This window comes from Haliotis rubra, unplaced genomic scaffold (assembly GCF_003918875.1).
Source record: "Haliotis rubra isolate DU_JTF1 unplaced genomic scaffold, ASM391887v1 Scf1493, whole genome shotgun sequence".
In the NCBI taxonomy this organism is placed as follows: Eukaryota; Metazoa; Mollusca; class Gastropoda; order Lepetellida; family Haliotidae; genus Haliotis; species Haliotis rubra.
Window position 1 is genome coordinate 19,345 of NW_025765440.1, and position 25,949 is coordinate 45,293.

At 40.2% G+C, this 25,949-nt stretch overlaps 1 protein-coding gene across 1 annotated transcript; it reads left to right on the forward strand.

Annotated features, from left to right (window-relative positions):
- Nucleotides 1-1,780: 1,780 nt before the first annotated feature.
- Nucleotides 1,781-23,887, forward strand: LOC124270049. The gene is made up of 17 exons (XM_046705072.1): nt 1,781-1,889; nt 8,405-8,727; nt 9,707-9,861; nt 11,794-12,040; nt 12,437-12,542; nt 13,344-13,440; nt 13,610-13,705; nt 14,567-14,617; nt 15,682-15,766; nt 17,495-17,554; nt 18,589-18,765; nt 20,025-20,166; nt 20,529-20,637; nt 21,547-21,619; nt 22,293-22,439; nt 23,002-23,141; nt 23,479-23,887. The coding sequence occupies exons 1-17, from the start codon at nt 1,841-1,843 to the stop codon at nt 23,711-23,713; spliced, it is 2,292 nt and encodes a 763-aa protein (XP_046561028.1). The 5' UTR covers nt 1,781-1,840; the 3' UTR covers nt 23,714-23,887.
- Nucleotides 23,888-25,949: the final 2,062 nt, after the last annotated feature.

The window sequence follows — 25,949 nt, forward strand, 5'->3', positions numbered from 1 at the left end:
AAGTGAGTCGACGGTCCGTCGTCATACCTGGCTGAGCGACCTAATTGCAGTCTATAGTCTGATCTATTGTTTTCAGCAGCTATTCGTAGTTTTTCTAAGTTTTGCCTGATTTTACCAGTATACATGCTTTTCTGGATATCCTATTACGCATCCTACTGAATGCCCAGTTAGAAGATGGGGGGTATTTCGACATATGCTATTTGCAATTGTGTAAATTTTAGGGATACAGAGTAACAGCCTAAAACAGTTTTGTTTCTATTTCCGATAGTACTTTAATATAAAACTTTTCTGGCTAAAATAGGAAACATACACGTGACAATTTTCACCCACCTATCCTGAACCTATTTCTTGCACAACTGCCGTGATGTGTGCTATTTTGCATTTACGCATCCTTTGGTTTGGAATACGTTTTTGGAGTAATACATTATGCATTGCACCAAACATACTCACGTATACACCAGTATGCATGACACATTTGATCAGATGCAGACACTGTTGTTGACCAATGTTAGCTCAGGAATGTAGAATAGGCAGAAAGATGGAGCATCTAAACAAATACAACACAAGCACGGGTTGTTATATTTGCCACTTGACCCTTGACGTTGATTTTTTTAAAGATGAAATCAGTCCTCTGTTGCGATTTCATCTCTTCGTTTTGGGGTGTGCCGCCTGCCTCACATTGCATCTGTAGTGTCTCGTCGAAAAGTGATGAGCTAGTACGGACCCTTGGGTATTTCCTACTTCAGGCGGTCGTGCCAGATTGCTATTTGTTCTTGGTCCGCCTGTGGAAAGAAGATTCCATTGATAAAGGTTAAGAACACCATATATCAAGCTCCCGGTTACAAAGTCGGCTATGACTCGTCATTTCGGGTTTCAAGGCATGGCATACAAGATCTCTACAAACAGACCTTGCGTTTTATGTGAAAGGAAGGCGACCGTTGTGTGGACTGGGAGACTAGTGTTTGTCGTCTTGCCTTGGTCTATTTTAACCAAAAACTATTGTTAGACATTATTCCTGAAATCATTCACTTTTTTACAATATTCACATTCACAAAAATGTTTATTAGTGTATATATTCATACACAAAACTTTTGTTTATACACAGGTATATAACAGAATATGTTATCAACATGTTTAATCACAAAGCGTATAAATATATATCTTTCCTTGAAGATTATTGGTTTTGTTGAGCTATGTGGTTTCAAGAACATTCACTGTCAAAAGACTGGCTTTTGGCTTTTTTCAAGCGCTGCCAAGACCCGTGATTGTTGGTCTCGATGTACATCTCACAATCGTCACTATGGGAAGGTATACATCGTGCACCTACCAGAGCATTAGCTATAGGGGATAGTGCATATCAACATCTCTCATCCCCATCAGATAATGTGAGACACAATTCATTACAAACATGACAAATCACAAATTATGATAGGATTGATCTCAAAGATGATTTCAAGTCATTATACATAAGCATATCGGGGCACTAAAAAATTTGGTCCTCGACCGTCAATTTATCCTCAGTGCGTACAGAGTATGGCTATATACATATTTGACGTGATCAATAAATACAGTTCACTCACATTTCGGTTACATCCTTATGTAATCACTAAACAAAGCATACTTAATATAAGCGGGATTTCCAAATGCGTGACAAGTTAAATATTTTCTGCATAGTAAGCATTGAAAAAATGAAACTTTCTCGAACATTTTCGTGTGGATTATCAGTAAAATGTAGATAGGCATACCACACGTATTTGTTGGGTCGAGGGCGATAAGAAACTGCTAAGTTGTGTAGAGAAGACCTGATCTTGTTCCACTAGTGTAGCCAACAGAGACGGAGATGGCTGCCAGTTTCCTTCTCGCTATCCTGGTACTTGTTTCTGCTGCAGGTCGGTGTGTTAAAGTTAATTTATTTCATTTACATTGTATTGATAAACACTATACATTGTATGTATATGAGGTGAGGTGAGGTGAAATTGGGTTTAACGTCGTGCTTGAGAATATTTCGCTCATATGACGACGTGCATGCGTATGTATGTGTATGTGCGGCTGCTTGTACTAGCCCAGACTGAAGCTGGTTTTATAGCGCTAGCACACTGAGATACCATGCCGCAGTGAAGCATGAATACCCCACTCAGACACATTATACTGACTCCAAGCCGACCAGTCCTTGTTGTACCCATTGATGCCGAGCGCCAGGCAGGGATCAACAAGTACCATATTTTAACGTCTTTTGGTATGACGCAGCCGGGGATCGAACCCGCGACCTTCCGCTCTCCGGGCGGACGCTCTAACCACTACACCACGGAGGCTGTCTACCTACATATGAAGAGAAATGATGTAGAATGAGACAACTCGCTAGACCACTAGGTCTTATCTCGTATCTTAAAGTGTTTGTTTCGTAAACTCTTCTAAACATTGTTGAAAAAACAATAATACTCAGGCATTCAAAGAAATTATTTTTCTGAAAAAACTCATATAACAGACTATTTTGATGTATAATTGGTTAACGTAACAATATCAATTTATATAATAGCCGTCTTATGGAATAAGAGTAATGAGTAACAACGTTTTCAAAAGTAAATTACAAATTACGCCTGAACTGAAGTGTGGTTTATGGTTAGATCTCATAATCACCACTTGGAATGATACGCTAAATATACAAAGCAGTATGATACACTTCAGAAAGAAATAGCGCCGTGGGATAGCTTGTGGTTAAAGCGTTCTCTCGTCACGACCCGGATTCGATTCCCATCATAGATACAATGTGTAAAGCCCATTTCTGGTGTCCCAGAAATGATATTGCTAAAATATTGCTAAAAGCGGCGTAAAACCACACTCACTCACTCACTCACTCACTCACTCACTCAGAAAGGAAGAAGTACAGGTAGAGTAAACTACGTTTATAACGAAATCAAAGGGAGTACCAATGTTTGGTTCGGTTAAAACGTTGTTCGTCATAACTATCGACTATAATATATAGCAAGACAGTGGCTGACCAAAGACCAACAAAATATTCGTTATATCCAACAGATCGTTATAAGCGGTGTTGCTAGAAAGGTAGTTTATTGTATTTGGTATTTGGTATTTTTTGCACATGCACTGCGAGTCATGGCAAATCTTCGAAGTCCAAGCAGAGAATGTCAAAATAGAAAGCGTTGTTATCTAAAACTGCAGGTAACCCAAATTCCTGTCAAGAGCTTTGTTCGTCAGCCTGTACATTAAACTGACAAGATATTAATCAATTTGCATATGCGAATGCTATTTAATTGTAAACCTGCAATAAATCCGGAAACATTCAAGTCAAAATAAGGACCCGTGAAGAACCGGGTTAGAATTGGTCTTCAGAAACCCATGCTTGTAGTAAGAAGCGACTAACGGGATTAGGTGGTCAGCCTCGCTGACTTGGTTCACACATGTCATCGTATCCCAATTGCGTAAATTGATGCTCATGCTGTTGATCACTGGATTGTCTTGTCCAGACTCGATTATTTACAGACCGCCGCCATATAGCGCGTCGTAAAACAACAAATCAAAAATCAAAATAGGGAATTAAATCGAACATCTGTTTTGTCACGATACGTAAAAAATTAAATGTATTCCACATGCCTTCAATAAATCGTTGTAACCTTGATCAAACAACTTCTAATCAAGTGTCGTATAATGCTCTTCGAAGTCTTGAAAGTACCTGAATAGTTGTAAATTAATGGAAGCACCAGCGAGTTGACATATTGACATACTTGTAATTCCTCAGTGATCACACAGGGCGATGGTCAACTGAAATCTCGGAAACGACAAAGCCTTGGATTGAGAACTCCACAAAAGAAAACATGCAAACATAATTAAGATAAGTGTCCACAACTGTAATGAGAACACAATGCCATTTAGAAAACGGTCAGACATAATGTATGTTATATTTTGGATAAAAATACATGTGGGGATTGAGTCCCATCCGGATACGCACCCGCACTTTCCGTGCCATTCATGTAATCGCCAAAAAGCGATCTAACCCATTCAGCCTGAGCAGCTTCCAAAGTAAATGAAAGTCTGACAACTGGAAGTCTGGATCATCTACATTGTATAAAGGCCAGGAGCATTAGACATGTGACATTGGAAAAAAATAGTAGAAAGCTGATTTTTCAGGAAAGCTTCAGAACATCATTGCCATGTACAAAATACAAAGTTCTGCAAGTTCTACCTTGTGGAATTTTCAAAATGGCCGCAAATTTCGAGATGGCCGCTAAAATCATTAAAATAATTATGCAAACAGATATTTTGTAAATATTTATGCCATGTGATATATCAAATGAAAGCTCATCTCACAGGGATTCCAAATATATTGACATCATGCCTTGTGGCTCTTTCAAAATGGCCACCATTGTCCTTAAAATAATCAAAATAATCTCACGAAAATATTTCTTTTTAATTAACCATACCTTGTGATGTGTTAAAAGAAAGCCCTTCTGACAAGCAATCTAAACATATTACTCATATTACTCACCGCACATGCATAAGACAATTAATTATGGCATGATAGCCACACATTTTATGCTTGTGCTTTTGGTACCAGACGTCAAAATGGCTACTCATGGTTGGTTAAGCAAGACAGCTGTGATCACCAAATTGATGGTAAATCACTTGTACAATTATCAATATCATTATTTTTAGTTAGTAAATTTTGAAACTCTCTGTAATCTTCACTCTTTGACTGATGTATCATAAGGTCTTTTGTCAATCACAACATCTCATTCTTCAATACTGAGTACATTTTGGCAGGTTGGCAATCCTCGACATCCAGTGCAAAGCAATGTGCACTCAATTCCTGCTCTTTGACAAACTGCACCGTCTCCTGCCCTCAAACTTGCATCCACAAGATATCATCTTCAAGACTTTCTCGGGAGCAATTGCTCTATCTGTCTCAATAGGAACAAGGACCCCAACCTTGATTTGCCATCCCCACTCTGTTGGTGAAAGCTCATTCCCTTGCCATTGCTGAACCGTATGGTACACACGGTAGCTGCGGAATTTAGTGGCTGCTGAAGTTGGGGGACGTGATTCCAGTTTGAAACCTGAAGAGGACACAGAGGCTCGATGAATAGACTTTAAGTACATGTTGTTGCGGTGTTCATCCAGTGATGTTGAGTCCACAGCTCCATAGAGTTTAAGCATGAACATCTCTCCAACGTGTGCAATGCCATCATTTGAACTGTCAAATTGAAGAAAAACATCCAAGCAATCCCAATTGGACCTCTCCTGGAATAGAGCTTTCTTTTCCCCCTGATTGGAGATGGCTGATGCTGTATCACAGCCTGTTATTGCATGAACAAACATCAGATGCTGTCATATATTGGGCATGGTTTTCTGTAAAGATCCATGTCATTTGTGGCTTGTGCAATCAACATTACCAACAGGTCCGTGTCGTTCCCCACGACAACAACAGGTGATTGGTTGTCTCTGGCCTTGTTAATTGCAGTTGAAGCAATCAAGCAGTCAGCATCTGCAGGGCTCTGTTGCACAGCAAATCTTCTCTGGCAAGTCTTCCCTTCAATAATGTTCTGAATCGACCTTTGTTCTTCTTGTTGCTCAGAAAAGGTTTAAATGAAGTTGTTACTTTCAGGTCTGGCTCAAAAATGATTTGGGATGATATGTTCGGCTCAGCAGATTTTGTGGAACACGCACTGCCATATCCATCACACCACTGAAGATGCTGAACCGTTATGTTGAAGCACAAAGGACACATAGCTGTCACATATCTGGCTGTATGTAGCATCCGTGGGCCAAGGCAAACTTTGTAGCAGGTGGCCACCGTCAATGACATAATGCTCTCCTTTTGGATGGTCTGGTCATTGTGGAGTTGGACTTGTGATTTCAGTTGATTAGCCAGAACACACTTCATATTATTTCGCATCATGCCTTTGTCAAACAAGGCAGGTGGTTGCTTGGCTAATTCATGAAGTAGGTACAACTTCATCTCTGACTTATCCTCTATCACACAGGCGACTCACATGAATAGCAGCTCAGAGTTTACTTGGACTGGCTCTCCTCTGATTTTGATTTGATTCTTTTCCTCACTGATGCTTATCACCTTATCTTTGCGCTTCAACTTTATGTCAGCAAACATCTGACCTGTCACTGCTGAAGCTGCCTCCATTCCTATAGAAACTGCTTTCCTATGCAGATGAGCGACTCATGCTCTTCATAGGAGAAAGGAGAATGATCTTTCAGCCAATGGAATAATGTTCCATAGTCCTTGTTGTCTCTCATGATGTTACATAAATGAAGGTCTGTTTGGCCATGCACTCCTGTGAACCTCTCTAAAGCATGACATATTGGTATGCACTGTGGCATTGCATGGACCCATTTGGCGAGAGTGCTGTCAGTTATACCACGACCACGTCAGTGAAGTTACCACTCCAGAATTTGGCAGTTCTACGGATGGTGAAGTGCCCTTGTTCTGTGTAGGCCTTGAACTGATCTGGTGACATTTTGTCCTTTGGATTTTTCATTTCTTCCAGATACAGACGTGCAGATTTGGCAAGATGACCAGCAACATGGAATAAGGGAATCATCTGGCTGACAGACAGCAGATGTAGGTTCCAGTCTCCTGTGCGCTCCGCACGAATGAACTGCTGAATCAATGACACTTGTTCCTAATAGTCTATCCAAAGTCTACCTGTCCTGCTTATTGATGATACTTTGATGTCAGTCTTCAAATCATCAACAGTTTCAGCTAGCCGTAGGATATTGTCCAGGTTTTGAGAGTCAGGGGAGCCAATATCGCCACCTAACAAACTGCCATGTATGGTACGCAGTTTTCCACATTCAAAGAATCAAGAACATCGGTTGATTGCAGTAGGATGGACATGATAGCCGCAGATGACAGCAGATGAGTTCGAGGTGCACGGGCATAAGCATGGCCTGTCAGCATGAGGATTACAGAATTAGGTGCATAAACAGTCGCCCAAAGATCTTCCAAGCTGCTTCCACCCATCACATATATAATTGAACCCATGTATGACATGAGTAAATGAAACCGTCCTAATTTAAGGACAACCCTGTTGAGCTGTGGATGTGCCGATTCCACAATTTCTGCTGCTTTAATGTAGAGGGGCTGGTCAAATGTTACTGGACAAATCCCAAGATGTTGGTTTTCAGCCAACAACTGTACAAATGATAGAGCAGAGCAGATTGTGTCGGGCCTTAATGGGACCTGGTTGACAAATGGCAAAATCTGAATTTTGCTTCTTTCGTTGTTGTCTTCAGTTACAGATGACTGCATAAATCTGCTCCATGATGGACGTTGTGAGAGTGGCATGTCAAGTGAAAAAGTTTGCTAGCCATAGATTGTCCAAAGGCTTTGTCAAGCGAAAAATTGGCACAGTTGGTTTGGGTAGTTCAATTGGTCCAATCTTGACTGTAGGCCCGATGTAGATGGTTTGAGGTATACCTTGACAGGGATCTTTGTGCCCTCAGCTGCTACGTCAGTTGATATCATGATTTGAGTGGAGCGAGGTATAGATATCTGAATGGGCTCTTTCCTGACTGGCGTCACACAAGCAACTCCACCTAAAACATGCCACGTACCAAAGACAATGGTAGTGCTAACATTGATATCAGCATTGTCAAATATGAAATTGACAAGCTCACCCTCAATATCCAAAGATTTGTCTCCTGAAAGAAGTGCATAATACAAGCGTTGGACCTGTCTATATTGATCAGCAAAGGAAAAGCTTCTCAGGATATTAACCAATTCTCTGCTTTCATACGGTTAATGTAAGTGGATATATATTCGACGTCTGGTACCAAAAGCAAAAGCATAAAATGTGTGGCTATCATGCCTTAATTAATTGTCTTATGTATGTGCGTTGTTAAAAGTAATATGTTTAGATTCCTTGTCAGAAGGGCTTTCTTTTAACACATCACAAGGTATGGTTAATTAAAAAGAAATATTTTCCTGAGATTATTTGATTATTTTGATTATTTTAAGGACAATGGCGGCCGTTTTGAAATTGGCGGCCATTTTGAAAATGTCACAAGGCATGATGTCAATATATTTGGAATCCCTGTGAGATGAGCTTTCATTTGATATATCACATGCCATAATTATTTACAAAATATCTGTTTGCATAATCATTTTAATGATTTTAGCGGCCATCTTGAAATTAGCGGCCATTTTGAAAATTCCACAAGGTAGAATTTGCAGAACTTTGTATTTTGTACATGGCAATGATGTTCTGAAGCTTTTACTGAAAAATTCAGCTTTCTACTATTTTTTTCCAATGTTACCTATTGTTTGTGTCTAATAGTATCAATTGGGTGTCTGACTCTGAAAACGTGGGTTCGTATCCCGGATCGTCAGTAAAATCTGGACGTTCTATTCATAATTGTTGCTTCATGTGTTCAGGCAGCACAAGAGGTGATAGTTATACCATCACCGTCTACACCAGCGGTCACTATTCCATCAGTGTTGGGGGAAATGTCTGGCTGAATAGCGCCCCGACTTTCTTCCGAGCCAACAATAAGCTTTACAGCACCGATGATGGCTCCTTGAAGCTTCTGGAGACCACAGTAACATCTGGATCTGACTTCATCGGCAAATGGCAGGCCACCAACTTCCTCTACCAAGCCGACACTCACCGCTTTCTAGCCGGCATCTACCTCTACACGCCCGACCCAAATATCTTCTCCTACAACAACCCACCTGAACAATTTGTCATCTTCAAACAGGTTTGACTTTCTTCTCATAGTTTGAAATACAGATACTTTGTACGTCTAACATGCGTATTGACGATACTTCTTTGTTCCTCTATGCAAAGTCCCTCTATCTATATATGCACAAAGAACTTACTTAAGCATCCACTGTATGTTTGCAATGATGGATGTTTAAAACGTTCATAAAACTTCTCGGGGTGACCACAATGGAAATATATTAGTTTTTCTGACCCGTACGATCCTTTCACGCATACAAAACCCGACAAAATGATTGGAATCCATGTTGATTTTATGATGATAATTGCTCATTTAAACGACACACGCTGATTTTCATACAAAACCATGTCTGTACAAGTATGGCCCTGGAATGTTTATTGTTGAATTTATTGGTGAATGTGAACATTCAAAATGTTATTTTGCGTATCTAACACGGTTCAAGGTCAATACCGAGTGTAACTTCATTGTCACTGTATGACAACCAGCATTCTCCTCCTCATACCCCCTGTCAGCGCCCTGATCTTCAGATCCTCGTGTAAAGCAGCTTCCAATTGGGCCAGGTTCTGCACAGCATGATCCTTTGCTGCACACGACGACCAATCATGTCCCAGATTTGATATCAAACAGGTTAAGATCGATGCTGATGATTTTCATCACTGGATTGTCGAGTCCAAACTAGATTATTTACAGACCTGGATTATAGCTGGGCCCTGTTTTACAATGCTCTCGTAAGCCTAAGATCTCGTAACGTTTCTTGTAGCATTCGTACCCTATACTGTAACATAGGAGGTACGAATGCGACGAGAAGAGTTACGACATCTTAGACTTACGAGAGCTTTGTGAAACGGGACCCTGGAATATTGCTTAGTGTGGCTTTAAACAAACAAAGATACCAACTTAACAGTGATACAACCAGTCTGTTACCTAAAGGAATGTTATGATCCCTAAACTGCATTGGATGGATCATTCATACGTGCTTTTGTTTTGTTCTCCATAGACGTACCTAAACGCAACGAATGGAACGATGGCAAACACAAATGATGACGTCATAGCCGGGTTTCCTGGTTTCGTTGTGGAGAATACGCCTGTACCCCGTGGCTTCCTGTCGTACGGTGGTGGTCAATTTGGATATCAAGAAAAAACATTTGGAGAGTATGTACAGGGATACAGAGTGAATGAGTGATGACATTTGGTTTGGTGCCACTGTTTACCGTTATAAAGCCCGCATTGACGGCATTCGTGGGCAGGTGCCCTGCCGACAAAATGGATCATTATCAGATGATGGCACCACGAAGAGTGAGTGAGTGAGTTTTACGTAGCTTTTAGCAATATTCCAGCAATATCACAGAGGGGACACCCGAAATGGGCTTCACACATTGTACCCATGTGGGGAATCGAACCCGAGCGAACGCCTTAACCACAAGGCAACCGCACCGCCCCGGTGCCACGAAGAAACGCAACTCATTAGGGCATCCGGGATGGAATCAACTCCCCCAAAATCTTGATCTTGATCTAAAGGACAATTGGCAATTCATTATTCAAAGTGACTGAGTTAAAATCAACATCAATATTGTAGCTATACCGTGAAGACGAGTGATTTCATGTATGTAATATATGAATATTGTAACATATATAATTGGAAAGTTATTACAGAATAAGTGATGTATTTGGTGCAGAAGCAATAGAATATATAAAATGCTTTTGGCATGGTAATACATGAGTTTGGACACACACGAATATACGAAAATATATATTATATATTATATAAGCCTATGCACCTGACATTAAACATCTATCATGTACATATTCTTGTTCAAAACATAACACACATTTATATATATATATATATATATATATATATATATATACATATATATATATAGACAGTGATGAGAATACCGAGCGTACAGTAGTACATATATAAGAAGAAGTTTCTGAAATAATCACACTATACGGATCTTCTCCAACATGTTTCACTTTTATCTTCAGGGAGAAGTGATTACAGTTAAACGGATTATGTTATGACGTCACATTGCAACTGTATACAAATGTTGTGACGCGGCGTTGCCATGACGTCACATTGGCGGCTTTATATTGACAGTACTAGTAGCACAATGAAAACAAGTATAATTCAGACACATTGCGTTACCTATTTAACGATGGACACAATTCTTTGATGAAAAAGTTTTCTTTAGCTTTACGCTGCATGGCGTCAGCAGTATTCATTTTATAGAAAGGAAATATTTTAAATTTTATTTCCTTTCCTGCTGCGCATTTGTCAATGTGTGCGCTTAAGGGGATGCACCTTGTTTTGGGGTCCTTAATCTGTTGTTTATGGACGCGCATTCTGTCCCTCAAGCACTCCGTTTGTCCAATGTATTCTTCATGACACCCTTGGCATATGATAACATAAATAATATGTTTTGCGGAGCAGTCCATGTTAGAGCGTACATGAAATAATTGCTTCCTGTTTTTGAACTTTATACATGAAGTTTCAAGTATTTATTCACAAGTTCCACAATTTCCCCGTTTACATTTTGAGACACTGAATTCTGTAGGTTTAATACATGAGTCGAATGTGGCACGTGTCAATATGTGTTTTAAAACATGAACTTATAACTTTGAAACCAGCACCATATTGCTCCGCAAAACATATTATTTATGTTATTATATGCCAAGGGTGTCATGAAGAATACATTGGACAAACGGAGTGCTACTAGTGCTACATTGTGCTACTAGTACTGTCAATATAAAGCCGCCAATGTGACGTCATGGCAACGCCGCGTCACAACATTTGTATACAGTTGAATTGTGACGTCATGACAAAGTGACGTCATACCATAATCCGTTTAACTGTAATCACTTCTCCCTGAAGATAAAAGTGAAACATGTTGGAGAAGATCCGTGTCGTGTGATTATTTCAGAAACTTCTTCATATATATGTGTGTGTGTGTGTGTGTGTGTATATGTATGTATGTATATCTATATGTGTGTTTATATGTAAAACATATCTCAATTTCTTTGCCTTGTCCATCTAAATATCTGATCGTAATAAGTTATTATTGTAGAATCACTCTTTTTCAGTTTTTTGCCTCCACTTAACATTTCCGACGGCATCACAAGTGGCCCCTTCTGTATATTCGACCGGAACAAGACTGCCAACACTTTCATCTTGTCTCCTGCCAGTACCTTCATGTCCGCCAATCTCATGTACCAAAAAACCGACACATTAGCCAACATCTACTGGGGAACTATGGGTGGTGTTACCAACGTTCCCGCCAACTTTGAAACCAGCACCATCCTCGTCTTCAGCAACCAAGGCATCAACAAGGTGTGTTATATAACATTAATGTCACCTATCTGATGAGACTCATAAATTTGACTCACCTTTAAACAGTATGAAGTGAAGGTATACAAGGGGCTAACAACACACAGGGCTTTCATAAATATGTCTATTTATCATATCTGTTTTAATCCGAAACAGAAGAGACATTTCTGGTTAAAGGAAGTATATATTTCGACAGTTATTTACACTCAAATGAAATATCGATTTCATTATATAAAAATATGTTTCATTGCATAATAATAATATCAATATTGCATAGATTGAAACAGATTCATTTTTCATTATCAAACGTATGCATAGATTGAATTTATGTTTTTATTTATATTTATATATTATTCATTGAAATTAATTAAGTTAAATTTTAATCATTTCAAATTTCAGGGATTTGTCAGTTGGGGGCAAATCCTGCAAAAAATGTACAGAAGAGACGACAGTTTTGTCAAGTCAGACTTCACCAACAACTATTTGGGGTACTACACGGACGGCGGTAAGAAGACCGCAAGAAGTGGCAACCCCTTCTCCACTCCAACCTGTCCTGTGCTGTTACATGCTGATACAATGTCAGGGGTGGTGGGGTAGCCTAGTGGTTAAAGCATTCGCTTGTCACGCCGAAGGCCCCGTGTTCGATTCCCACATGGGTACAATGTGTGAAGCCCTTCTCTGGAGTTCTCCACCGTCATATTGCAGGAATATTGCTTAAAGGCGGCGTAAAACTAAACTCACTTAGTCACTGATACCAGTTCAGAGATGTCTAGCTATGGTGGTTGTAACAGGCGCATTCGTGGGTACTCTCCGTAGGATGACCAGTTGTTGGAGGTTCTGTGTGCCTACGGATCTCGACTGCCCTCGACTGTGGACCGTTACACAAATACCAATCGCAGGAGGATCGACGAGTGCCGGTCCCCCCCCCCCCCCCCCCCCCTCCCCCAGCCAATATTCAAGCAATATCACGGCAGGCGACTCCACAGTTGGGCTTCACACATTATGTGCATGTTGGGTGAGTGAATTTAGTTTTACGCCGCATTTACCAATATTCCAGCTATATGGTGGCTGTCTATGTGGGGAATCGAAACCGGGTCTTCAGTGAGACAAGAGAAGGCTTTAACCAGTAGGCTACCCCACCGTTCCTAATTCCATGTATGGCATGTGTGCGTGTGTGCGTGTGTGCGTGTGTGTGCGTGCATGCGCGCGTGTGCGCTCATGCGTGTTTTTCTTCTTTGGAACCACTCCAACAGATACTTGATATACAATAAACAACGATTAACTATTGCACTCACTCTATTTGCAGGTGCATATTACTATTACTATACAGAACCTCAGAAAAATTACCAAGACACCATAATCGACATTGCTACTGCTATCAGTGACACAGGAATACCCTTCAGGTAGGTCGCCACTTACACTGTACAGGCATATTTGTTTAAGGTGCCACAGTCCGATGTGCGAATGGCGTCTGTTTTCGATAACAGGTCAAAGCAACATGCAGTGGAATTATTAAACCACTGTCTGAGAGCGGGTGACACCCAAATCACTTACTCGCTCACCCTGCTTCAGATACCTGCAGTTCGACTCCTGGTGGTACTACAAAGGTGTGGGAAATGGGGTCAAGACATGGGAGGCCACCCCAGAAGTATTTCCAAACGGCATGCAGTAAGTGATAGGAATTTTGTTTCTAATCACATTTAAACAGTGTGTTTTAATAGTTTGTGAAGTAATCTGATATGCAAATGATCTTCCTCACTGCACAAACATTTTCACACCAGATAATAAACATGGCCAGTCTCTTTTTAACAGTAAAACGTAATGTAGGAATTAGCTGTACATAATCTAAACGTTCGGACTGACGAAACAACTTTTTTGCACATAAAACCCGTCATTGGTAATGGTTGTGAGAATATGTGTACACATGTGTACATATGTGTATATGGGTATATATGTGTACATATGGGTATATAGGTGTTCATATGTGTCTATATGTGTCTATATGTGGACATATGTGCATATGTGTGTATATATGGGTATATAGGTGTTCATATGTGTATATATGTATATATATATATATGTCTATATAGGTGTTCATATGTGCATATATGTGTACATATGTGCATATATGTGTATATAGGTGTACACATGTGTACATATGTGTATATATGTGCATATATGTGTATGTACATATATGTTGATATATATACAGTCAAACACCCTAGAACCTAACTTTAAGTCGAACATATGGTTGCCCCTTCGCATCCTTTCTTTATTCATCTATTTTCGGTTGTGTATAATCTTGCATAACTCGAAGTATTTACGAAGGTCACTTCAACTTCGACACAACGCTGTCGAACCTATGATTGTATGGGCATAAAAACTTCGTACCTTCGCATTCTTTCTTTGTTCATCTAATTTCGGTTGTGTAAAATGCAGTATAACTCGAAGTATTTTCACATGTGGCTTCAGCTTCGACACAACAGCGGTTGACTGTATCTGACTGTATTTGCTATATGTAATTACCAGGTGGCTGTACAACAAAACAGGCTTGCCACTTACAGCACACAACAGATACTGGTAGGTATTTCACAAGTTTCCCTATCGATTAATTAATAATAAATTAATATTCTTGAATCCTGTGAAACGTTATGATACCCAGTTTCAAGCATGGGTTTGGATATATACAGTGTGAATGAGGTGTCCGTTTGTTTGTTTGTTTGTTTGTTTGTTTGTTTGTTTGTTTGTTTGTTTGTTTGTTTGTTTGTTTGTTTGTTTGTTTGTTTGTTTGTTGATTAACGTTTCACTCAGCAATATGGCAATATGGCGGCAGTCTGTCAATAATCGAGTGTGTACCAGACAATCAAATGAACAAGTGGGAAAAAAAACAAGTTTGTTTTCCAGACTCATTTGAATTTGTCTCACATTTTGAATTTTCTTATGTGCAAGAGTGGCATTCTTCATTATGACATAGCTCTAAAATATTTTCCTGTTCACTGTTACAGAGCGTTATATCTCCTTAATATCAATTAATAAATTTCAATGTGCATCAGCTTTGATTCAGTACTCTTCATGTGTATACAGGAAGATATTATACGACAAGAGAACAAAGATTATGCAACGTTTAAAACAATGTGCAGAGAATGAATAGCATGTGTATTTGTGTTACGTAAACAGAATGCTAAGGTCCCTGGAAACTGTCATTTTAAGAAATTTAAGTATTTCACGTATTTAAAAAAAATGTCAAATGCCGCGATGTCCCTGAAAATGTTATTCTTGAGGTAATTATGAAAGACAGGGATCTATGCCAAGATTCTAGTGTTTTACGTTTGTATATTTATTTCATATTGTATGTCGACCAAGATTGTATCATAAAATGATGGCTCATATATGAGCAAACAAACAAAGAATGAATAATTAGAAATGATCCTTACACATTTCACAGTGTATGTTCTTTATCACTATCAGGGTTGTCCCCAGTGGTAAAGCGTCGCGCCGAAGACACGGGTTCGACTCCCCATATGGAAACGATATGTGAAGTCCACTTCCGGTGTTCCCCGACATGATATTGCTGGTATATTGCTAAAAGCGGCGTAAAACTCACTCACTAACTAACTTTATATATCAACTATGTGCAATTGCAGGGCAAGCGACACAACGTACGCTAAACAGAATGGTGGTCAATATTCTTTTATTGTTGATAAGACGAAGGCCCTTCCACTTGAACAGGTAATTGGAATCTATATACAATAAACGCCAAAAGAAACGTTACCCTCCTGCCTTAGTGACGGGGGTGCCTATCTTCAGCTGGCGTAATGCGTGGACGTCCACTTCTTGGTCTGTCTACGGTGACCCCAGTCTGACTGAAGCCCTGAAATAAGTCTTAGAACCCTGATACGGTGACATCCGAGGGCATGAGCAGCAGCATTGTATGTCGACCCCATCTGCTCCATCCCAGTGGCTCTTTCTCTCTCTTCAGCTGTTAATCGTGGCATATTTCTCGTACTTGTCTATCATATCATGTATTCTAGTCTCTCTTCATACCCTATAGATTCATTCCACATGTGAAATGGATGCAAATACCGCTTGCATATTGCTGCGTTTTGGCGATTGATATTGCTATGTGTACACAGAAAATGGAAAAATATTACTTTGCGAGCAAAAATGTTAACAAAGCCAATTTTAGATGTTCTAAACACTTTTTCACAATACCAAAGACAAGTTTTACTTGTTTTCACTAATGAAAATCAGCAGAAAATGTTTTAAAAGACTGTAATCACAGGAATGATTATTTTCCAATTTTGCACACTCCACAACAGCTGTTTCTTGTTTTAACAGTTGAAAAATGGTGACTTGAAATGGTTTATCTTTGTCCCAAAGCATAATTTTATTTCAACGTTTCTTTTGGACATCTGAATCACTTTTGTTGGTTTATTTCGACATGGACGAAAATAGGACAATTTAATTTTTCTGAAAAGGATGCATTTCACCTAAATATGAATGCATTTGAGAATTTCTTTTCGTGATTTGCATAAAGCTGTGTTGTTAAGCTTTCTTGTAAACTAATACCTTCTAACATATCTTTGATAGCTTTTCAGGAATTCATAAAGGTAGGAGGGTAACGTTTCTTTTCGCTAGTAGTGTACATGTTGATATTTTTCCGATTTTACGGTGTGATAACCTTGTGTGAGGTGTTGAACAATACCACGTTTCCCCCAATAAATACATCCAATTGGAATGTATGTATGTATGTATGTATGTATGTATGTATGTATGTATGTATGTATGTATGTATGTATGTATGTATGTATGTATGTATGTATGTATGTATGTATGTATGTATGTATGTATGTATGTATGTATGTATGTATGTATGTGTGTATGTATGTATGTGTGTATGTATGTGTGTATGTATGTATGCATGTGTGTATGTATGTATGTATATATGCGTGCGTGCATTCGTGCGTGCGTGCGTGCGTGCGTGAATGAATGTATGTATGTATGTATGTATGTATGTATGTATGTATGTATGTATGTATGTATGTATGTATGTGTGTGCGTGCGTACGTGCGTTCGTGCGTTCGTGCGTGCGTGCGTGCGTGAATGTATGTATGTATGTATGTGTGTGTGTGCGTGCGTGCGTGCGTGCGTTCGTGCGTGCGTGCGTGCGTGCGTGCGTGAGTGTATGTATGTATGTATGTATGTATGTATGTATGCATGTATGTATGTATGTATGTATGTATGTATGTATGTATGTATGTATGTATGTATGTATGTATGTATGTATGTATGTATGTATGTATGTATGTATGTATGTATGTGTGTGTGTGTGTGTGTGTGTGTGTGTGTGTGTGTGTATGTATGTATGTATGTACGCTTACATTGATTTATTATAGGGTTTCACTTTTGATTCGTTTTGGTTTAAACGTTTTTTACATGTTGCAATGGTGTTTTCAGACATTCTGGGACGACCTCCTCGGCAACGCTCGAAAATGGGGCTTAATGACATATGAACAGGTAGACCCAACAGTATCTGATTGTCTCGTTTAGGAAGAGTATGATGCAACAATTGCTACAACATAAATATATGGAATAAACTGTTTTGTCACAAATACATCCGAAGGCGTTGGGGTAGCCTAGTGGTTTAAGCGTCCGCACGTAACGTTGAAGACCCGGCTTTGATTCCCCGCATGGGTACAATATGTGAAGCCCTTTTCTGGTGTCCCCCGATGTGATATTGTTGCTGAAATATTGCTAAAAGCGGCGTAAAACCATACTTTCTTACTCATTCGAAGGCCCACTGCGTCCAGAAGGTGATTCCCGTCCGCTGCATGGCAAAATAACACTGAAAGATTATACCTACTGTTACACTGGCTCTAACTAAATGCAGAAAAAAAGCATTGGTCATCTTGGAATCAGTAAGAGAAGGGGTATCCATATTAAACCTCGAAAAATAAATAAATAAACCGGTCGGGTACATGATGAGTCACACTCACAGACGCGTGCATGTTTTTGCTACACAAGAACAGTAATTTTGATCGCGATGTTCAACCTTACCTCACCTCACCTTGCATAACCTCACCCACCTCATCTCACCTCACCCACCTCATCTCACCTCACCCACCTCATCTCACCCACCTCACCTCACCTCACTCACCCACCTTAACTCACCCACTTCACGTCACCTACCTTGCATAACCTCACCCACCTCACCTCACCGCACCCACCTCACCTCACCGCACCCACTTCAACTCACCTCAACTAACTCAACTCAACTCACCTCACATACCTCAACTCACCTCACCTACCATCACCACATCTAGCATCACATCATCCACTCACCCCATCTCACCTATTTCAAGTCACCTCATCTCACATACTTTACCTTCCTCAGCTAATGTCATGTACTATCACCTCAACTCACCTCACCTCGCCTCGCCTCACCTCACCTCGCCTCATATCATATCAGCGACCCATACCTCACCTATCTCCCCACACCTCACCTCACCTACCATCACCTGGAACTCAAGGCATTTCTCACGTAACTTCAGGACTGGCTACAAGGTGAGTTTGGCGGAGTTGCTGCTCTCACTGAGGATGTTCACCTGGCAGAGACTTGGCTCAATCAGATGGGACGTGGAGCTGCCAAGAATGGCCTGACAATACAGTACTGCATGTCTCTCTGCAGACACGCACTGCATGCGATCTCCATCCCTGTCGTAACACAGGTAGGACAACTACACATGCTGACACTTCAGTTTCTCTTGACACACTAGATAATGCATGCTTCTTGCACTCGTAACACAGGTTGGACTACACAGGTTGGACTACTAAACATGCTGACTCTTCAGTTTCTCTTGAAACACTAGATAATGCATGCTTATCTCTCTCGTAACACAGGTTGGACTACTACACATGCTGACACTTCAGTTTCTCTTGACACACTAGATAATGCATGCTTCTTGCACTCGTAACACAGGTTGGACTACACAGGTTGGACTACTAAACATGCTGACACTTCAGTTTCTCTTGAAACACTAGATAATGCATGCTTATCTCTCTCGTAACACAGGTAGGACTACTACACATGCTGACACTTCAGTCTCTCTTGACACACTAGATAATGCATGCTTCTTGCACTCGTAACACAGGTTGGACTACACAGGTTGGACTACTAAACATGCTGACACTTCAGTTTCTCTTGACACACTAGATAATGCATGCTTATCTCTCTCGTAACACAGGTAGGACTACTACACATGCTGACACTTCAGTTTCTCTTGACACACTAGATAATGCATGCTTCTTGCACTCGTAACACAGGTTGGAATACACAGGTTGGACTACTAAACATGCTGACACTTCAGTTTCTCTTGACACACTAGATAATGCATGCTTCTTGCACTCGTAACACAGGTTGGACTACACAGGTTGGACTACTAAACATGCTGACACTTCAGTTTCTCTTGACACACTAGATAATGCATGCTTCTTGCACTCGTAACACAGGTTGGACTACACAGGTTGGACTACTAAACATGCTGACACTTCAGTTTCTCTTGACACACTAGATAATGCATGCTTCTTGCACTCGTAACACAGGTTGGACTACACAGGTTGGACTACTAAACATGCTGACACTTCAGTTTCTCTTGACACACTAGATAATGCATGCTTCTTGCACTCGTAACACAGGTTGGACTACACAGGTTGGACTACTTAACATGCTGACACTTCTGTTTCTCTTGAAACACTAGATAATGCATGCTTATCTCTCTCGTAACACAGGTAGGACTACTACACATGCTGACACTTCAGTTTCTCTTGACACACTAGATAATGCATGCTTCTTGCTCTCGTAACACAGGTAGGACTACTAAACATGCTGACACTTCAGTTTCTCTTGACACACTAGATAATACATGCTTCTCTCTCTTTTAACACACGTAGGGTTGGCTTAAAGGGATGTCAATGATTTCTTTCGTAGATAAGAGCTAGCCAAGACTATCACCCTGGACAGGACCAGTGGCGTATTGGAGTCACGTCCATGCTGGCCTATGCTATCGGCATCGCTCCCTTCAAAGACAACTTCTGGACCACGACAATTCAACCGCGAGGAAAACATTCAAGTAAATGATTCACACATGTGAACACACCACAAACACTTTTAATTCCTTTAATGCCGTGGGTATTCTTGTTTAAAATTAGTCGTCAGCTGTCTGGGCCTGTCAGAGACGATTTAGAGGGTTAAGGATCGATGGCTAAATCTGACGCTGGTTCTGCTTCAGATGCAGAGTACAAATGATCAGTGTTAGTTACTATTTCAATTCTTATACTTAGATTATCAATTGTTTCATTATCGATACACTTGGTTTCTAATGTACGATCATTCGTTCGTTCGTGCGTGTGTGTGCGTGCACGTGTGGTCTGTCAACTTTGTTCTCCCGAATGAATCAGCATGGTATCTATCAGAATATGTTCTTCAACACAGACAGAACAGAACCGTATCCGGAGTTGAACGCAGTGGTGGCCACTCTCAGCACAGGGCCTGTCGGACCAAGTGACATGATCGGCAAATTCAACAAGACGATCATAATGAGGTATGTAGAGTTGGAAAATATATGTTTACGAGATCATACAGTTTGATCATTCAGTAGTTTGTTTTAGGAATTCATGTCAAACATTATAGAAAAAAGTTTAATGGTACCAAGAAAAACCTACCAAGAAAAAGTGCCTACGTTTAACATCAAAAGATATATACATATTTAGAACCATATTATAAAAAATGATGATATTTGACGTTAAACAGCTTTGAGCAGTTATCATCAACTTTAAGAAGTATATTTTGAAGGTAGGATATAATCAAAGGCAAAAGTTGTTGATACATACAAATCCGACAATGAAGACCTGACACCAACACTTCATTCAGGTCACCAACGTTGAAGGAGTATCGGGAAATGGCATTCCATATCTTAGGAATGTTAGCAAAATGTTCGATTGGTGACAAATCACGTGATCTGGTATCGTCGAGCAAGGAAACCGAGTTGATCACTGAAGACAATGGTGCTCTGTCACTGTCGTCACTGTCTATTGCAAGAGTTGTATGTGCCAGTGAAGGCACTGCATGGAATATGTGGAATATGTGTGGTTCAAATCCATTTGTCGAGGCGAAAGGGTGTCATGGTTGGACGACCAATGCGAGGACGTTCTCTGATGTGGTGGTTCTGCTGATCACGTCGCCTTAAGTGACATATGGTGTTTTTCTTTCACTTAGAAATGGCGATGTGAAATCGGAAAATGGCCATGTGAACTCAAGCGTTCCTTTAATGTTTTCTAGTTTCCATCACCAGCTTTGAATAGCGCTGTGGGAGGAAATCTGAGAATAAATAAAGGAACACTGCCATGAAGTGGCGTTCCCTCATTTGTTTCCCTCAGTATATGTTGTTGATATGTTCCGCCTATTTCGTCTATTGCTGGTAAATTATCTCACCGAAAACCCTGATTTTCAGGAGTGTGAATTCGGACGGACTGATCCTGAAACCATCTAGACCCGCCACAGCTATAGACAACATGATCAGAAGGGTGAGCACTCGTTCGTGAACACACGTCCTTATAAGGACAGTAACTTATATATTTAATGGATACCTGTTACCTGAAATGTACCTCATCACTGAATGCTTTTTACAAATTTGCAAGCATGGTTCTGCCATAGATGGTCCATTTATTTTCCACATGAACTTTAAAAGCAAAGTCATGTAGACACACTATCTCATTCGTTCAGGCACGATATCCTTGCTGTCACAATATTGTATGTTCACAGGCATGTTTCCAATGACAGCATCTTGATTTGAACAAAGTTCAAATGATTATTTTCTTTACATATTTGGAAATTTTTTGGAGGACAGAATTTTAATCTATTTCATAAAGTAATCAATATTGCAACAGGAATCTCATTTGCCCAAAGTTAGGTATTACAGACTGGTAACTGATCTTTACGTATTATGTTTTGCCAGAAACTAAATAACATCATGATCTTGAACGTATGAATTTGTTTTGTCTTATAACAGAGCTTTAGGAATGTTCCACACTTTGGTAAGCACCTGTTGCATGAACAATACCATTTTTATGTAGCGAACAATAGCATTCTTTTACGTTGCAACGAAGGGTGAATCGCCTTCTTTCCCACATTTCCTTGCATCCCATTTAAAATGTACATGATGGTCCTTAACGATTATCCTGACGTATTTGTTTTCAGCTGGCGTGGGACGATTTTGAAGGTCCAGATGGTGAAGTGTGGTCAACATATTCTGACTTCGGTGGCAACAACAAATACGGCATCGTGCTTGCTGCTGACCTTCAAGGAAGCTACAGCATGACCCCGTGTATGGCGGGATTCCAAGGGGTAAATTTGTTCGTTCGTTGTTTAACGCAGCATTCAGCAATATTCCAATTGTATGGAGCGGTCTGTAAATAATCCTGTCTGCACTAGACATTTCCGTGATCAACAGCAAGAGCACCTCTCTACGGGAATTGGGATACGATGACATGTGTCAACCAAGTAATCGAGCCTGACCACCCAATCCCGTTAGTCGCCTCCAATGACAACCATGGGTTGCTGAAGACCAATTCTAACCCGGATCTTCACGGGTCTGATACAAGGCTGAAATTGTGAGACTGAATGTGACTTTGAGTAAATAGAATAACCGTTTCTAGACGATGAAACAGGAATTGAAAGTGTGAGCATGACTTAAGACCAACACATATCACAGTCTGTTTTTTCTTTAATTCTTTTGGCTCTTTCAAGAATGAAGAGCAAGACACTGACTGACAACAAGAATCCGGGAACAAGCCAAAATATTATTTTCTTGAAAGCTTCAGTAATTTTCAGTGCAGCTTGTGTTCGTCCATTTCATTCTACGGTACTCAGTTATTGGAAATACATTGAACAATCTGTATACTTCCAGTTCCCCAAGTCTATGGTGTTCTCTGCCAAAGACCCCAACAAGGTGCAGCTGCTGACAGACCCCCAGCCTCTCCTGCTGAGTGGTTGTACCATGGTGGACTTCTGTCTGTACTATGTCTCACCCGTTACAACATATGGAGGGTGAGGATCAAGCCACAAGTCTTTCACTGAGTGTAAACTTTGAGATTGGATAGATTGTATGTTTGGAAGGAATGTCATAGTGAGTTGTATTAGATATTTATTTTTTATAAAAAACACGCTTTTAATAGGGATGCAGGTAGACTGCATGTGTATGACCATTTAAGAGACTAGACGTTAGTCTATGATCCAGGCGTCTTAAATAAAGAGTCGTCTCCCTTAGCAATGCAGGATCCGCACTTTGACAATTCTCACCTCAGATTCAGTATTCATCAATGTGATATCATTGAAATACTGTCACTCAGCCACTCACTCCTGTGCACGCTTTTTCTATTTTCAGTCACCAGGTCTTGATTCAAGGAGAACTTGACAAGTGGGTGCCAATGTCTCCACAGAGAGTTGTTGACATCAACTTTGACAGCAGCGACATCATCGTCCGTATTGCAGGGGGAGCTAATGAAATTGTCAACTTTTCGTTCAACACTGACGGCGTGTCAAAAAGTCTTCAATGTGACCTTGGCGACTCAGGATATGCTACTATAAGTTACAAAGCCTGGGGATGCACATATGGATAGTGTACAACATGCGTCACAGTTTATATTATGACGTCATTTGTAGTAATAAATGCCTATATATTTTGAGACATTTAATACGATGGCTGATTTAAGCTTGTCTATTGGTATCACACTCTTTTGCATAAACTTCATAAAAGAAGGACCACGTAAGATGATAATCAACAGACCTATTCAATACACGTGAAAAAGCATAAAATATCTTTGAGATGACCTCTTGTGCCTGACAGCAGCACGTGCATTTTATGCCAAGTGAGTCGACGGTCCGTCGTCATACCTTGCTGAGCGACCTTATTGCAATCTATAGTCTGATCTATTGTTTTCAGCAGCTATTCGTAGTTTTTCTAAGTTTTGCCTGATTTTACCAGTATACATGCTTTTCTGGATATTCTATTACGCATCCTACTGAATGCCCAGTTAGACGATGGGGGTTATTTCGACATATGCTATTTGCAATTGTGTAAATTTTAGGGATACAGAGTAACAGCCTAAAACATTTTTGTTTCTATTTCCGATAGTACTTTAATATAAAACTTTTCTGGCTAAAATAGGAAACATACACGTGACAATTTTCACCCACCTATCCTGAACCTATTTCTTGCACAACTGTCGTGATGTGTACTACTTTGCATTTACGAATCCTTTGGTTTGGAATACGTTTTTGGAGTAATACATTATGCATTGCACCAAACATACTTACGTATACACCAGTATGCATAACACATTTGATCAGATGGAGACACTGTTGTTGACCAATGGTAGCTCAGGAATGTAGAATAGGCAGAAAGATGGAGCGTCTAAACAAATACAACACAAGCACGGGTTGTTATATTTGCACGTGCGGATCACGCTGGGATGAAACGTGGATGACTGACTTACTGAGTTTAATTTTACGCCGCTTTTAGCAATATTCCAGCAATATCACGGCGGGGGACACCAGAAAATTAATGGGCATCACACATTGTACCCATGTGGGGAATCGAACCCGGGTCTTCGGCGTGACGTGCTTTAACCACTAGGCTACCCCACCGCCCCGAAACGTGGATGAAAGACCGACAGACGGCGAAGGTGCCACTTGACCCTTGACGTTGATTTTTTGGAAGATGAAATCTGGCCTCTGTTGCGATTTCACCTCTTCGTTTTGAGGTGTGCCGCCTGCCTCACATTGCATCTGTAGTGTTTCGTCGAAAAAGTGATGAGCTAGTACGTACCCTTGGGTATTTCCTACTTCAGGCGGTCGTGCCAGATTGCTATTTGTTCTTGGTCCGCCTGTGGAAAGAAGATTCCATTGATAAAGGTTAAGAAACACCATATATCAAGCTCCCAGTTACAAAGTCGGCTATGACTCATCATTTCGGGTTTCAAGGCATGGCATACAAGACCTCTACAAACAGACCTTACGTTTTATGTGAAAGGAAGGCGACCGTTGTGTGGACTGGGAGACTAGTGTGTGTCGTCTTGCCTTGGTCTATTTAAACCCAAAAAAAATATTGTCAGACATTATACCTGAAATCGTTCACATTTTTTACAATATTCACATTCACAAAAATGTTTATTAGTGTATATATTCATACACAAAACTTTTGTTAATACACAGGTATATAACAGAATCACGAAGCGTATAAATAGATATCTTTCCTTGAAGATTCTTGGTTGTGTTGAGCTATGTGGTTTCAAGAACATTCACTGTCAAAAGACTGGCTTTTGGCTTTTTTCAAGCGCTGACAAGACCCGTGATTGTCGGTCTCGATGTACATCTCACAATCGTCACTGTGGGAACGTATACATCGTGCACCTACCAGAGCATTAGCTATATGGGATAGTGCATATCAACATCTCTCATGCCCATCAGATAATGTGAGACACAATTCATTACAAACATGACAAATCACAAATTATGATAGGATTCATCTCAAAGATGATTTCAAGTCATTATACATAAGCATATCGGGGTACTAAAAAATATGGTCCTCGACCGTCAATTTATCCTCAGTCCGTTCAGAGTATGGCTATATAGATATTAGACGTGATCAATAAATACAATTCACTCACGTATCGGTTACAATCCTTATGTAATCACTAAACAAAGCATACTTAATATAAGCGGGATTTCCAAATGCGTGACAAGTTAAATATTTTCTGCATAGTAAGCATTAAAAAAATGAAACTTTCTCGAACATTTTCGTGTGGATTATCAGTAGAATGTAGATAGGCATACCAAACGTATTTGTTGGGTCGA